The 17484-nt window shown below is 33.3% G+C and overlaps 2 protein-coding genes across 2 annotated transcripts in view; both read right to left on the reverse strand.

The window, feature by feature from the left end:
- Window positions 1-6158, reverse strand: part of ATP2C1 (ATPase secretory pathway Ca2+ transporting 1) — a 40162-nt gene extending 34004 nt beyond the window's left edge. The window contains exons 1-4 of the mRNA XM_025043573.1: window positions 5964-6158; window positions 5130-5198; window positions 4078-4153; window positions 1223-1289 (exon numbers count right to left, since the gene is read on the reverse strand). Coding sequence (XP_024899341.1) covers window positions 1223-1289; window positions 4078-4153; window positions 5130-5198; window positions 5964-6143 — 392 coding nt within the window. The 5' untranslated portion in view covers window positions 6144-6158. The remainder of the gene's footprint in view (window positions 1-1222; window positions 1290-4077; window positions 4154-5129; window positions 5199-5963) is intronic.
- An 8073-nt stretch (window positions 6159-14231) lies between these two features.
- The window catches only part of LOC112475948 (calcium-transporting ATPase type 2C member 1-like), a 35302-nt gene continuing 32049 nt past the window's right edge, over window positions 14232-17484 (reverse strand). Inside the window, exon 8 of the mRNA XM_025043603.1 lies at window positions 14232-14321. Within this exon, the coding sequence (XP_024899371.1) occupies window positions 14232-14321 (90 nt within the window). The remainder of the gene's footprint in view (window positions 14322-17484) is intronic.

Consider the following 17484-nt stretch of genomic DNA (forward strand, 5'->3'; position numbering starts at 1 on the left):
TAAAGGGATTTCCTGATTGATAAATTGTCTATGGACTGGCAGAATTACAATTACTTTATAGTAAGTCATAGCTTTGGGTTTCCTGAGTGCAGTGACTCATAACTAGACATGTTTCTTACAAGCACCTTGGAAAGTGTATGTTTCTAGAGATGTTGGCTTCTGTGGAATATGAAGCATTTTTAACACAGGGTAGCCCCACACTCACAAAGTCATCTCACCTCCCTGTACCTAAACTGAACTGCTGCACAAACTGCTCCAAGGACTCTCTCAAAAGAGGGATGCCTGAAGTTGCCCTGCTGTATGCAGGGCACATGTACCAGATGTGACCAATGAAAGACTCATGCATCATGCGTTGAAATGCACAGTACTGCCTAAAAGACCCCATGATGGGAAATGCAGTTACTAATGAGTAGTCAGAAACCCATCTAGTTATTCTACCTTTGTAGGTGAGCTGACTTGTTTTTTTGGTTTCACAATGATTTATCTATGTTGGAGTTTTTTATATCCTGGATGACATGTGGAGAATCCTTTCAAACTATAAAGACTCATGTCTCACTTCAGATTAAGAAAAGATTCATGCATCATTTCTTACATAATTTCTTCTTACCTCTTTTTGAAATGCCTATTAATTAGATATGGTATTTACTGAATTAGTCTGTCACTTTTATCTCATTCTCTGTTTTGGACTTTTTACTCCATTTTTTGAGAGACTGCATCAACTGTATATTACAACCTTTAAATTGAAATTTTAATTTCAGCAATCATAATCTTAATTTCTAAAAACTCTTTTTTGTTCTCCTTTTCTATAGCAATCTGTCTACCATGAATGCAGTATTTTTTACAAATCTCTGAAAATACAAATGCTGTTTATTTTTTCTTCTATTTCTTAAAATTTTTGTTTACCACTGAAATTGATTATTCAGTTTATATACTGTCTTTCTCTTTCATGCTGCTAGTTTTCAGTTTGTCAAACTTTGTTATTTACATGTAAAAATGCAATATTGGCTTGAAAATACCAGGCATCTAGTATGGGTTTTCTCCACTATCATATATGTTGGTTTTCATTTTCCTAGATTTCATTTCAATAAATGAATTCTGAACTATTTAAGTAGTGATATTATACCCCATGCACTCGTGCAATACCTCCATAATGGAACATAAGGTATAGGAGAAATGAGGGGCAAAAGGGACTTCCATTTATAAACAAACTATTACAACTTACCTTACACTAATAGTAAACATTTCCAGGATATCTTTTCCTAGTAACCAGCCAACCAACATGATGATACCTAGAACAGAATCAAATAGCTATTTTTCCTTTCTATATAAAATCCCTAGGTATAGAAGGGATTGAATAATAAACTGAGGGCAGCCTAAAAGTTCCTTGATATTAAAGGGAAAGTATATCAGATCACGATTACAAGATTTTACAAAAATCCATTAAGCAAAGATTAAAGTTAATGCTGCTTAAAGTTAATGCTGTGTATGCGCGCATGCACACACATATACACAGCTTTACCTTTTGTTGCCATAGCTGCCACTCATCCCTTAAAGCAATAATATCTGAGAGTTCCCAGTATAAGGAAATAGTACCAGTGCTTTCATATAATGGGGGAAAGGGAGAAAAAAGAAGGTAACATAAGATGTATACAGGTCTTCTATTTATTATCAGCTTTGCAAAAATAAACCCTGGAACTTTACTTCTCATAACTCAATATCCAGACATCACACATTAAATTTGTATTGCAAAACAAAGGAGTACTTAGGACTTGGCTCAAAGAGTGATGTACCTTACTTAAGAATTTCTAAAACTGCTTTACCATTTAAAAATTACTTTTACGGTATTTAAAAATTTTTTAAATCAACATAAATGAAACAATTAATCTCACATTCTCTGCTTTAATCTGTCTTTGAAAAGGAAGGGTGCAAGGAGTGCACTACTGGTTTTGTGAGAAAAACAATATAAGCAGTTTTAATAAAGCAACTTGGAGATATTCTAAATCAACATGGACATTTAAAACGTTTTCTTCATATTTCTAACTACAAAATGATGATCCAGATCATGATTCTCTAAGACCCTATCCCAAATACTCTCCTGACAAAAGAAATTATGTCCAATGAATTATGCCAGGAGTCAGCAAACTACAATCTATGGGCCCCTTGCATGTTTATAAAAAAAGTTTGTTGACACTAGCAACAACCATTTGTTTATGTATTTTGTCTATGGCTGTTTTCATGTAGATAGCAGAGTTGAGTATTCTGAACAGGGGCCCTATGGACAAAAGGCTAAAATATTTACTATCTTGCCCCTTTACTAAAAAAAAGTCTGCTGATCCCTGATTCTGATCTTGACTCTTACCTTATTTTATATAAGAAAAATTATGTCTAATGTATTATCCTAAAACTAGGTAATCACAAAGTTGAAAGATTTTTATGCCTAAGTTTGAAGTGGTTTCATGATACAGTGTTAACATAAACTGGAAAGATTTTATTGGCTAAATGTCTTTGAATTTATCAAATTTACTATAAATTCTAGTAATAGCAATAATCAGATGAAGGGAGCTAAGAGATTATATACGTTAGTTAAACAAGACGAATGAAATAATTTCCTACCTTCTTTTATGTTTATGATGAAGACAGATGGATCGACAGAATATTTAAAGGAATTATTTCACTGAAACTGCACAGCAGAAATACTGCTTTAAAAATGCATTACTGATTTAAAACATTAAGTTAGCAAGAATAATTAAAATAATATCATGGAAGAAATAAAGGAAGACAGACCCAAAATTGAACCAAGTGTTTAATGTATGTAAAGATGTCATTTCAACTCAGTGGAATAAAGAATGGACTATAGGATTTTTGGTACTGAGATAATTAACTTTTGAGTAAAAAAATTCTAACTCTACCTTAAGCCCTGTACTAAAATAAATCTAAATAGTAAACTTAAATGTGAAAAAGAAAAACTAAAGTAACAGAGTAACGTCTAGCTAAATGTACTTATAAACATAAACATTTCCCCAACATGGGATTAGAAGAACTTTTATGAATAAAACAAAGACAGAAACTGTAACTGCAAAGATTATCAACAGGAGGATGCTAGCAGAGTCTCAGAGCAAGAGGATGTTTCAATTATGTACATCTCTTTCTTCTCTACCAAGATTATTATATATCCCTCAAAGGCCATTTAATCATTGAGTAAAAAAAATACTTGTAATTTAAACAAAAGAACTGATATGCTAATTATACAAAGAGTTGTTACCAATCTAAGACTTAAGCTCCAAGAGAAGACAAAAGAAATAGATGGGCAGGTCATAAAAACACACACATGATAAACTGTTCAGTTTAATAAATTGTGAAAAATAAGTCTTTTATTCACCTGTTAAGTTAATAACAAAAAAGTTGGCAAGGGTGCCAGAAGACAGACATTTTTACCCTGCTGATTAAGGATATTATTTAGCAATATAAAACAAAAATCTTTAAAAACATGCCAAAAATTTAAAAATTATATGGATATATTTGACTCAATAATTTTGCTTTTAAGATTTTATCCTAAGGAAATGAGAGATGTTTATGATTAAAAAAAAAAAACCTGCACTGAAGAATAAGTTACATAATTAAAAACCTGAAAACATCTACATAAATGTCTATGAGAGGCCAGATATATATATATGTAAATATATATTAAATAATGTGCACATGGAATACTGTACAACCTTTAAATTTGTTTCAGGTGAGCATCTATTTAACGACAAGATGTTTATGATAGGATATGTGAAACAAAAAAAGAAAAGTAGCCCATAAAACAATATTATCACATTTTGTTGAAGAATAGAAAGACAAGTGTTTACAGAAATGTTCTTTGATTATAGGAGTTAAACAAAGGACAATGGCTGGGGGATCAATTTTATAATTTTTAAAAAGTAGTAATAAATTCTAAAAAAATTAGTCAACAAATTAAATGAATAAATTTATGTATGTATCTAAACTCCCCCTTCCCACTCAAAAAACAAAACAAAACAAAACAAAACAAACCTAAGTAAATATATGAGATATACATACTCACTCTTCTCTTACCTATTATACCAAAGGAGTAAAAGGAAAGTTGTTTTCCTAAGAGGTCCATGCTCTTCTGCAGAGGGGTTTTTGGAGCCTTGACAAATTGGAGAAGAGTTGTCACCACAATTGGCTAATTTTAATAAACTGTACTAGGTGCCAGGGACTAATAAGTGTTTCACATACTCATGCTAGTGCTTAACATATACAACGATCCCTTAAGGTAAATATTACCCCCTTCACTGAGGAAACTGAGGTTTAGACTTTTAAAAATCTGCTTATTTGAAAAGGTCCATGTTCCTATGCCTCTTTAAGGAAAAACCTATTCTTCCTATCAGCTTCTCCAGGACTTCCTTACCATCAGCTGGCCCTCATCTTTCCCATCTTTCTCTTTTCTGTATCCACAAACATATTTATAACACAAGTCTTTTTATCCTGTTGGCTCCCTGATCTCCTAACTCCTTTCTCTAACAGTCCCTTCAATGCCAAGGTTCTTGAAATGGTTTATACACTGCATCACAAATATTGAAGGCTTAGTAGGTTATCTGAGAAATCCAGATGATTTGGGAAGAATATGACATTTGTAGAATGCAACTTCTTTTTAACATATAAGAAAGTATTTCAAATACAAGAACTAATCTTCAAAATTCTTAAACATCTTCCACATTATTTTACTTTGCAATCTTTTTTCCCATTACTTGGAATTATGTAAAGTTGGGAATTTTGCTAGAAGACATGTTCTGAGGTACATATATACTATTTAGTAATCTTTAAAAGTAGTAAGATAAAACTGATTTCTAAAAAGAATTAACCCTTTAAATAATTTGCTACAAACCTTTTTATCCTATAAACAATTCTATAAACATTTATCAAAATGTTTTAGAAATTAACCATGCCAATTCAATGCCAATGCCTATTACAAGCTTTCCAATTATGTTTTTAATTTTTAAAGCACAGATAATACAATATTACTTTAATAGTACATGAAATAATCCATCAATATTCTTTTCCTCAACTCATAATGGAGAATGTCAGATTAGAAACTAATATATAATTACAAACTAGGTACTCACTTCTTCTGCTTGCATCATTTTAAAAACCTCTCCAAATTCAGAATTTTCTCCTGTTCCAATGACAATACCCTAAAGGGAAAACCGAGAAAATACATTTATATTCAGGTAGCATCACTTCTCTCAACCAAAATAAAACCTTTCATTCTATTTCTCCAAGGCCTTGCCTACAGTCAAGATATCTGACATACATAATCAAGGTTCCCTCAGCAAATTTACTTTTTGATGTTCCTATAGATCACAAGTATTTACATCTTAGAATACAAACCTGGAAATCAAACATTTCATTAAACCTATTTTTGATTCAATTCTGAAGCCCATTTTTTGTTTATATTAATATTTCTGAAATTTGAGTCTTATACTCAATAGACATTTAATGCAGTTTCTTTTACCCCAAAATGCTAGTGAATGATGCCTTTTATATTTGTAAGATATTAGAATCCAGTAAGCAGAACATTTACAATGATTCAGTAGGTAAATGATATATAGTCAGAATATTATAATCAGTACCATATCAACTAAATTAAAATTTTATTTAACCAGTAATGAACATATCTATGAGCCATTGTTTCTATCTTAAAAAAAAAAAAAGGGGGTACTGAGGACTACACTTTTAAAGGGTCCATTATCTAGTAAGTGGCAGAACTATGGACAGCATATTATACCTCAAGGACACAGTTTCTCCTTAGTTTTACAAATAGCTGCCAAGAGTTAGGTTCAAGTCTGTCATTTCTTTGTCTTGTATTTGAAAAGACCCACATAAAATTAGCAAAAAAGAACTGATGACATGGTTGAAAACAAAGGAACTGCTATTTGCAAAACAAGAAAAATAACTACCTTTGCTTTGCCACATCTGACCAGTGTTCCCATGAAGGCAATGTTACTTCTTGATGCGAGATCTCCATTAGTTGCAGCCAGCTGAGGAGCTGTCACCTTAGAGCAAGGTGTTGTCTCTCCTGTCAAGCTGGATTCGTCAATGGAAAGATCCACAGCCTTGGGGAACATAAAGCATTCCATTATGTTCAAGTTTGAAGACTCTCTGTGTTACATTTAACATCTAAAGAGTTTGTAACCATCTCTTCTTCCTCAAATATCCCCTATTAATTACCCTAATCTTTTATCATATCCATTACTTTAAAACCAGAATAAGTACAACCATACTTAAAATTGAAGTTTGAAAAATCTTACATGCAGAGTAGAATGCTGTACCGCAAGACCAGATTAGGCTAAATTTCAAAATATAACTAGGGAAAAGGCAATAGTAGCTGAGAAAACTCAACTCCCATGGTAAAATATTATTTCCTAATTTTACCATATCCTACAAGTTCTGGAAGTGTGTTTGGCCGATTAAAACCAACCACAACAAAAAGAGAAATATGAATAAAAGGTATAAAAGTTACTGAGAAAGAAATCATTTCGTCATTTTGGGCTCAATTTTCATGAAATTCTTCCTGTTACACATCTCTGTTTTTATCCTAAATGTACATTAGCAAGCATCAAAAATTGTTGTATGTAATTGTTATAAACTTTAAATAAATACACACATACATACATACATACATAAAAATGTTTCGTTGCAGATCATGAATATATTATTTTCCACCTCTGCAACAGGGTTCAATTCTAAGCGTTTGACTCGCAACACAATTAAGTATTCACCTACTGAAGCATTAAAAAAAAAAAAAAAAACCCACATCATTTTACATGCGGAAAATACTGAAAATAGATGTGACCTGGCTGTTTCTGAAAGTATGGCCCACAGAACAATAGATGCGAGTATGTTAATAGGCATTGTGTGTAATGTGATAGACAGATGACTGAATGACCCACATACACACCTAATATACACATTCATATAAGAGAGGGGTACTATGGTCAAGTATTAGAAACAAACAGCTCTCCCTACTGCAGTGCTTCTCAAACCTTTCAATACACTAGGAATCACCTCACAACAAGAATATAGATGTAGCAAGGGTTGTCAAAGTGTGGTCCCAACAGGACCAGCATCACCTCTAACACCTCAGAACTTGTTAGAAACACTACTGCCCTACCTCAAACATGGAGACAGGGAGCAGACTATACTTGGAAGCCCTCTAACTGACTCAGATGCACACTCAAGTTTGACAATCAATGAAATCATGTTTCCCAAACATCTTTGATTTATTTTATTCCAGAGGCTCTCATTCAAGGGTCCTTAGGATACTTTTTGGGAAACCAGGACCTAGTTCATGATTTTACTAATTTTATAGGTTTATTCACTCACCCAACGAACATTTATCACGTTAACTATGTACCAGGCACTGGGCTAGATCATGGAAAGGGAATAAGACAAGGAAGTGAACCTAGAGCAAATGAATGATTGTACAGTCTCACTGCTATAAATTAAGCTGGTGTTCTCAATCAGGCCTCCTGATTGACAGTTCATACTATATACAAAGTACTCTAAACTTTTTTTTTACTTTTTAAAAAATTTTATTTTATTATTAGTTTCAAGTATACAGTACATTGGTTAGACATTTATATAGTTTATAAAATGATTCCCCTTAACTGTTCTTTCTCTCCTCTGGCTCTCCACCTAACTATTACATTAATGCTAACTGCATTCCCTATGCCGTGCTCCCTGTCCCCATCAGCATCTATCAACTACTAATTTAAAGTACTCTAAACTTTAAATCTGCTTTTCTTTTCTGGGGTGGGGAGAAAAGATAATTAATCTAGTCTTTTTAAATGGTTCATTTTTTATGGGAATACCTTAAAAACCTCAAAGAAAATAATTATTTAAAATTTATTCATGGATTCTTTTCCCCCATCTATGCAATAAAAACGATGTTTTAATTCAATCAATGCCAATGATTCATTCACTTAACAAATATTATTAATGCTTGTATGTGCCAGGCCTCTGTACTATACCACACATGGTGGAATCAGTAGTAAAGAAAACAAAGTTCCTGCCCTCATCTATTATTCTAATAGAAAAAGTAATTTTAAAAATAAACAAGTATATGGTATATAATATTATGCATAGTAGTAGGGGAAAACAGCATGAGGGTGGAGAGTGACATTTTCAACAGAATAAAGAACATCTCTCAAAAGTAGATGGCCCTTTTGAAGAGCTCTGATTGACCTGAGGGCCCCAAGGCTGGGCCATAATTATGCAGAAAGGATTATAGGCAAAGAGAGGGAAAAAGATAAAAGAACATAAGAGCAGGAACATGCGTGGCATGTTCTTGTGCTAGGTAGACACATAACTTTACAAATATAAATAAGGGTTTACAATATTACATCATAAAGTTTAAAAATACTCAGAATGAAAATAAATTATATACCTCCAAAGAGACCAAACTGTATTAGCATTTCCTGAAAATTTAGTGCCATGTAAATGTGAAGGATGTTGGTACTAAAACAGGCTTACAAAAAGTGTACCTCAAAACACAGATCAACAGTCCTTTAGTCTTTAAAAGGCTTCCCATTTTATAAAATTTTGTAAAGACAACCTAGGTAAATTTGGGTTCATTACCTCAACCCAGCTACAGATAAAAAGAAAAGAAAAATAGCTACCATGTTCAAAGACAACAGAATTTTTATTAAAGGAACATAATTATTTGATTTTTCTTTCCAAATTAATCTTAGGACTGTATAATTTTTCGCACTAACACATTTATTACCAAAATAAGAAAAAAACGGTCTTTCTTAAAAGATGATGCTCATACTAAAAACAATCAGCTGACATTTCATTGCTTACTATCTGGTAGGCACTATGCTACACAGTATGCTAAATTACTTACTAACAATTGCTTAGCTGCTAACAACTCCAATACAGCCAATATTATTATTATCCATATTTTATAGATATTTTAAGTAATTTACCAAACATCACATGATAATAAACTATGGAGACTAAACCCAAATGTTGAGAGATTATCTCCACCTCCTTTTAACTATTTAGAAGAGCAATTTGCAAATTATTTCTCCTACCCAGTTTTTCAATTATTTCTAGGAGAAGACATTAAGCAAAGATATATTTTAAAAATTATATGTGAATTACAAAAGTCAACAAAAAGTTTATTTTACTTAGCAGTCTAATGCTTGTTACAAAAATCAGCACTGCACGTAATTTTCTGATCTCTTAATTAGAAAAGAGACCTACTAATATTTAAAAGAAAAAAAAACTTGTATACATCTACAGAACTTCTGAGAAAGGTGAAATTTATGTTTTCTCACTGAAGATTTTTTAACTTTAAATATGAATCTTAGACATGGGTAATACTAACATCAGGTGGTGGTCAATAGGGACAGAGACAAGGAGTATGAAAATAATCTGACTTTTTAAAAAAGAGAAGAAAAGCATGGCTGTATTGGTTCTGTCAGTGACCAAGCTCATCAGGGTCAGCCTTAGCAGAGCAACAACGATTTGAGAATAAGAATTTTTGTTCAAATCAGGTTTTTCTATAGAAAAGAGGCATATTTTTACCACAATAGCACATCTAAAGATGCCTGATCATGATAAACTATATTCTGCTCTCAAAAATTAAGATTCTTCTTACTATTTACTCAAATGATCTACTTTTGCAACAGTCCTTTCCTACCAACATAAAATGAGAATCTTAAAACAAAGACATTAATTAAGTCTTACTTCTAAACCAGTCATACTGTCTTTTTAAATTCTAGTGACTTAATGAGAAAAAAAGTTCTTTCTCTTTGGCATTTTAAACATGAATAGCATTCCTCAGCTCATACTGTCTTTTAACCACTGAAATACAAGAATCAGACAACAAAACACTAAGTACAGCTCAAGCTTATATAATCTAAGAGAATAAACACTGCCAGTGCTCTTCGCATGGAATGGTTTTCTGAGCTGTGTAACAAAAATACTGTTACAGAAATATACATCAAACACAAGTGATTATATCGAGTTGTTCTTGCTGAATAGGAATGTTTCTAAATAGGGCATAAGGGTTTGGAAGGGCCGCCAAATATACCATGAAAGAAAAAGTGCAAAATGCACCAGAACCAGATGCATGCTCAGAAAAGATCTGAGAGGGCCCTAGGCTTGCACCTCTGGCAGATTTGTGGGGTTTCTAACAGGCAGGAAGGTAAAGGCAGAGTTGTAGGCAACCTAGCTCAATGTTGAAGAAGTGCCCTGGCTCAGAAACAAGCTGCAAAGATCAGGAGAGTGTCTTTTTTTCCTGCTTTTGGGCTCTCGACAGATAAGGCTGACCATTGAGATAATTGAACAGAAACCTCAGTGACCACACACAACAAGGAATATAGTCTTTGCAAAATATAATTTGGAAAAGTCACTAAACAAAATATAATTTGGAAAAGTCACTAAACCACTGTAGCCCTCAACAATCAAAAACAACAAACTCTGAGGAAGGGGAGAATTTGATGTTCAGTTATGACATCATTATATTTTTAAGAACCAGTTTTCAACAAAAAAAAATTAAAAAAAAAAAAAAAGAAACAAGAACATGTGGCCAATTCACAGGAAAAAATAAATTGATGGAAACTATCCCTGAGAAAGGTCATACGTTGGACTTACTAGAAAGACTTTAAAACAACTGTCTTAAATACATTCAATGAGCTAAAAGAACCTGTGGAAGAAGAACTAAAGAAAATCAGAAAAGCAAGTAATGAACAAAAAGAATATCAATAAAGAGAAAAATTATAAAAGGGAAACATATGCTGATGCTGATAAGTATAATAATTGAAATGAAAAGTTCACTTGAGGAGTTCGACAACAAATCTGAACAAGGGGAGGGGGGAATGAGCGAACTTGTAGATAAGACAACTGAAACTAACCAGTCTGAACAGTAGAGAGGAAAAAAGAATGAAGAAAATGAATATAGGCTAAGGTGCCTGTGGGACATCATGGACATATCCATATAAGCATTATGGGAATTCCATTAAAAAAAAAAAAACAGGACATGGTGCCGTAGTGTAGCAGTTAGCACATCTGCATAAGCCAGATGTCTGATCTCGGAAGCTAAGCAGGGTCGGGCCTGGTTAGTACTTGGATGGGAGACCACCTAGGAAGACCAGGTGATGTAGGTATAAATAATAATAATAAATAAAAATAAAATAAACATAAATAAAACAGAAATGGGAAGAAGATTTGAAGAGATAAAAGATGAAAACTTCCCAAATTTAATGAAAGACATAAATATATACTTCACGGGGATTTAATAAACTCCAAAAAGGATAAATCAAAGACATCTATACTGAGGATTATAATCAAACTATTAAAAGACAAAGACAAAATCTTGAAAACAGCAAAGATGAAGCAACTCATCATGTACAAGGGATCCTCAATAAGATTAGCAGCGCATTTCTCATCAGAAACCATGAAGGCTAGAACCAGCAGAGTGATATATTCAAAGTGCTGAAAGAAAAAACTATCAAAGAATGTTCTATATCCAGCAAAACTATCTTTGAAAAACAAAGGAAAAATTAAAGACATTTGCCTTTTAACAAAAGCTAAGAGAATTCATCACTAGTAGAAATTCCCTACAAGAAATTCTAAAAGAGAGTCCTCTAAGCTGATATGAGTACACGGTAAAAAGTAACTCAAAGCCATATGAAGAAATAAAGAATTCCAGCGAAGGTAACTATGTAGGTAAATACAAATGCCAGTATTACTGTATGTTGAGTTTATAACTCCTCTATTCTTCCTATCTGCTTTGAAAGACAAATAAACATATGATACTTAGAAATCTATGTTAATAAGCACACAATATATAAAGATATTATTTGTGAAAACAACATGAAGGTGGTAAAAAAGTAAGCAAAGTTTTTGTATGCTATTGAAGTGAAGCTGGTTATCAATTCAAACTGCAGTTATAAATTGAGGATGTTAACTGTAACTCCCATCATAACCACTAAGAAAATAAATAAAAAATATACAGAAAAAAGAAATGAGGAGGTAATCAAAGTATACATTAAACAACACAAAAAGGAGGAAATTGGAGGAACTGAGGAACATAAAAAATACAACATATATAAAAAAACAAAGAGCAAATGGCAGAAGAAAGCCCTTCACTATCAGTAATCATTTTAAATATAAATGGATATATAATTGTGTAACATCTATACAATGGAATACTACCTGACAATAAAAGGCAATTAAGTATTGATACATGCTACAGTATAAATGAACCTTAAAAACATTGTTAGTTGAAAGAAGCCAGAAACAAAACATAGCATAAAATTCCATTAATATGAAATGTCCAGAATAGAGAAATAGATACAGACAAAGCAAGCAGATTAGGAGCTGCCAGACTCTGGGGCGGTGGCAGAGAATAAAGTGACTACTAAAAGGTAAGGGTTTTCTTTTGGGAGTGATGAGAAAGTTCTACAGTTAGACTGCTGTGGTGATGGTTGCACAACTATGTATAGGAAACCACTAAATGGTACATTTAAATGTGCGAACTGTTTAGAAGATTATTTCGACAAAGCTTTTTAAAAAGATCTTTTTATATGTGGTAGATGGACCATCACTTTTGGCATGGACTAAGCGCTAGTTAAAAATTCAGAATCCCAGGCCCATCCCAGACCAGCCAAAGCAGAACCCAGATGATTCCTATGCACATTAAAAGTTAGCATGCATTGCCCGAGGGCAACTTTAAGTCACAATGAGAAAACAGGCCTGAAAATAGTAAGGGGCTTGCCTACACTCACATGGTCAATTCATTTCATAAACATACACATTTTATACTTTGAATCCCAGTTGTTTGCAAGTTGGTTTCTCCCAGCAGAAAGGGCACACGGTTTGTGTCTTTTTTTCTCTTTCTACTCCTGAAGCCTGGTACAGTGTTCTATACACCATACTCAAATATTTACTGAATGGCTAAAATAACTTCATAACAGATTGATTTAGCTTCATTGCCAAAATAAGTAAATTTAAAATATCACTACATGCTTATATTTTAGCAATGTTTGAAAAGGTTCTTTCTGAAAAGCATAGCGAACCAAATCAGAATCTGAGTTTTGCCCAAATATGAAGTTTTTCACTGAGTAAATCAAAGTGTATTTTTGTAATTCAGGAAGTCACAAGGCTCTAACATAGCTCCACTAATGGAGTTAGTTACGAAGTACTAAGGAAGCTGCTTGCTAGTAGTTCTTAACAAAACGGTGAGCAAGAATATGAGCCTTACTGAAAAAGACATAATGGCTAAGTGAGGTTTTAGACAAGGAGATTATTTCTGACTCCTTAGTTGGTAGGTCGCCAGAGTAGATCTGTGCTTGTTCAACTCATTATTTTTGGCTTTAACTTGCCCTGAAAACTAAGGAATAGGAAGGAACAACCCTAAAGACACCGAAAACTACTCACTGAACCAAACTACTACCCTATAACAACAAAGTAGATGGATTTGTGAGATAAAAACGCTCACTAGGCAACGCCAACTGGCTTGTCCTAAGTTTGGGCTTCTGAAGATGGCCCCAGTAGAACCTAATTCTGAGTAGAGGTAACCTTTCTATCCAGATTTAAATGGTCTGATAATCTAGTGTCATAAAAATGGTTCTTAGCCACATAAGTGGTTGTTTTGTAAAAGTTAGATACATGTAGAAAGTCATATAAAAAACTGGATTTTTTTTTAAAAAAGGCTACTGTACCCAGTGTCTAGATCTTAAAGACAGTTTCAAAGAATGATATGGGCTAATCCAAAGCACAAGAGCTACAAAACGAAGTGTCAATGGAATTAATCATTCAGAACTCCAAGTGAAAGAAAATCCTACCTACATTTCAGGCAATGTTTTGGGGGGGCTTAGTTTGAAAGATATAGCTGAAAGAGGTAAAATAGTTTTAACAAAGAAACGCACTTTGTCTCTGACTCTTACATTGTTTTCTCTTATAAAGAATTCTTTGAATATTGATATAAACTTTACCTGGAACAATACAGAAAATATTCCAAAAAGGCAAAAAACGTAGTTGTGCGAGTACACACAGTCAATAATATTGTTTCATCTAAAGTCACTGTTTGACCAATCCATTCTTTACTACTAATTAATTGACCAGTGAGTGGTGCCTCTTCTCAAATACTATTAAAAATTAAAATTAAAACTCTTAGGGAAAAAACTAGAAAACATGCTCATGGCTCAATTTCTCTAAGTTTTACTCAATCCCAGCTCCACCAGCGACTCTAAAGCTAAGTTGGTAAGGTTACTGCTACCAACACATATTGGGTCATTCCTTGGCTATGAAAAATTGACTGAGCAAGAAAACAAAAGACAGAATTCCTCAAGTTATCAATATTAATCTTCTTTAAACTGTGTTTACAAATGACAGTCTCAGTCTGCTATGAACCAAATTGCATCTCCCTAAAATTCATGTTAAAGCCCTAATCTTCAGTGTGATGGTAATTGGAAATGCAGCCTTAAGAGGTAATTAGGGTTAGATGAGGTCATGTGGGTGAGGCACTCATAATGGGATTAGTGGCTTTGGAATAAGAATAATAGAAAGAGATAGATTTGCTATGTGAAGACACAGCAAGAAGGCTATAAGCCAAAAAGAGCCCTCGCCAGAAACTCAATTCTGCCAGACCCTAACTGTGGACTTCCCAGTCCCAGAACTGTAAGAAATATACATCTATAGTTAAACTATCCAGTCTTTAGTATTTTATTACAAAAGCCTGAGCTGACTTAAGACAGAACTTATGAACAGATAATATGAGATAAAAGTTGTACAGCAGTCAAGTCACTGAACACCCTGACAAGATGCTACTGAAGCCCCAGGCAAGGTTTATAGTCAAAATTTGAATCACTGAAATTTATGACAGGGACTCTAGAGTTGCTGCATAATAGTGTTAAAGTGGCAAGCGTGGCCTTGGCCAAGTTCATAAGAAGAAAGAACTATACTGCAGAAGTCCGGGGGCTTGCTTTTTCTAAAATAAAATCCACATACTTTGTGAGAAATTAGTAATATCCCAAGGCGGACTTTTGTTTCCTTTAAATCCTAATGAAAAAATTTATTTCCCGCAGAACATCAAATGACCAGCTAGTGTTACAAAATAATCCAAAGCTCACCACAGCCAAATTCAGCAAACAACATTCCAATGAGCCAGTTTAATTCCAAAACCTAGTAGTCTCTGGGTCCATAAGAAAAATCAACTTTATCAGCTTACTAACGTCTTAAGTTGGTACATTTAAATCTAGAAGCAGCATGAGATTTCCTCAAATCTTTTAGGAAAGTTATTTAAATCTACTGTGAAAGTAGTTGCAAAAGCTGGTTTGTGATACCAGGTATTAGGTTAAATGAATAGGGCTGAAAAGAGATAAAGGAAAACAAAGATGTTCAACTATATATGTAAAAGTAGAAAAATCAACCTAACTATAGCATTGACAAGTAAAATATGTGCTGATGTGGTATATGAAAAACTTAACAAGTAGGGGGAAAACAATAATAACTAATAAAATTACTCCACAAAACATACACTTCTAACATTTTTAGCATCAAGCTTTAAAAGGTCAAAAATTCCTTCTTATTGAACTCATCATAAGTCTTTAATATACATTTGCTGAGTGGACAAAATATGTAATAATCCATACTCTAAAAAGTTTTTTCCCATTTACACATGAACTTTGAGATAATTAGTTTGCAGATCAGTTAACTCTTATTTAAATAAAAAGCCTAAAACATTTTACCAACCCAAATGGTGTTTTGAAGTTTCTATGTCACTATACTGTTCAAATTAGTTCAAACAATGGGAAATACCATCTTCTGATGATCTCACTAAGGAGGTCTGTTTCTGAATTGGAAGAGAAGTACTCCAGAAAAAACAATGACATAAACTCCATGATTTTAAATTAGAGTTCTTTGCGGGAGGGAAAGATGATTTACATCAAATGACAGGCCTATCAAATCTCTAAGGATGAACAATCCAAATTCTTGTCATAAACTAAATATTAAGAATAGGAGGGAGAAAAAATGAGTAAAAAGATAAAACATAAATAGACCAACCAAGAGGGGAAAGAAGAAGAGAAAATCAATAAAATTCCTAATACTTGTATTATCAATTATTTCCATTCATCAATTAAAGCAATCTGATATCTAAGGATAAATTTCAAGTATTTGGAAAAAAGGCCTTTATTTCAAGAATAAATGAAGTGTTTTTATTATAGTTCAAAAAGTTCTTAGGGCTTTCCATAACCTTTATATGAGAACACTAATATTTTGGGACATAGTAAGTAGCCAAAGACTGACAGCTCTATAGGTGTTAACAGCCTGTTAATTCCATTAGTAGATGATATTGGCATGCTAATGGACTATGAGGTATTCTTAAACTAGGTGCCTAATTCCATATTCCATTCCTTTAATCTATTCCATATATTATGGCCAGATTAAGGGTAATATCATTTGCCAGCTACCTATGACCTTCAAAGTTAATTCCTAACCAATAAACCCTAAAGTGGGATTTCATATCCAAGGCCCTCATGAATTTGATTCCATCATACATTTTCTATCCTTAATATACCCTAGCCCTGTATTATATACTATAACACTTCACAGTGATCTAAATACTGTTACTTCATTGTCTTCATCTCTGTCCGGTACTACCCTTCAATTATCACCAGCAAAGCCATGTTGTCTGAGGTATTCTCTGATTTCACTCATCAGAAGAAACTGCTCCCTTCTCTAAATTTTCATCCTATATTCTTAGTACTTTTTTTACTTAACAAGTTCTATCTTATTTTATGTTGAGTGATTTGTATACATAAATAGTATAGGCTCACTGAATGCATGAATTCTATCACATCATCTTTGTGTCTCCCATAATGCCTAACATACATTTCCACAAAGATCTGCTGCGTCACTAAATAAACACCTCAAAAAACTCTTCAGGAAAAACAGATATATTTTAAGAAAAAAATATTTATATGCGTGGCTTTTTAAACTAGAAAACCAAATGTTCAAATCAACTGTGTTAATCCTTAAAACTGCTAATGTCTATCTTTTAATCTATACTCAACTATATTTACTTCTCACAAATAGATCACCAAATGCTAGAGTCTAATATTTGTGTCATCCTCTGCCCTGAATTCATGTTGAAATCCTAACCCTAAAGATGATGGCATTACAAAGTGGAACCTTTCAGAGGTACTTAAGTCATAAGGGTGGAGCCCTCATGAATGAGATTAGTGTTCATATTAGTGTTCAATAAGACTCCACAGAGTTCCCTAGCCCCTTCCCCCACGTGAGGGCACAGAAGTAAGGCACCAGCTAAGAACTAGAAAGAGGGCCGTCTTAATCCTGGACTTCCCAGCCTTCAGAACTGACAGGACTAAATATCTGTTGTTTGTAAGCAACCTGGTCTGTGGGATTTTGTTATAGCAGCACAAACAGACAAAGACACCAAATTTA

This window comes from Pteropus alecto, unplaced genomic scaffold (genome assembly GCF_000325575.1).
Source record: "Pteropus alecto unplaced genomic scaffold, ASM32557v1 scaffold92, whole genome shotgun sequence".
Taxonomy (NCBI): domain Eukaryota; kingdom Metazoa; phylum Chordata; class Mammalia; order Chiroptera; family Pteropodidae; genus Pteropus; species Pteropus alecto.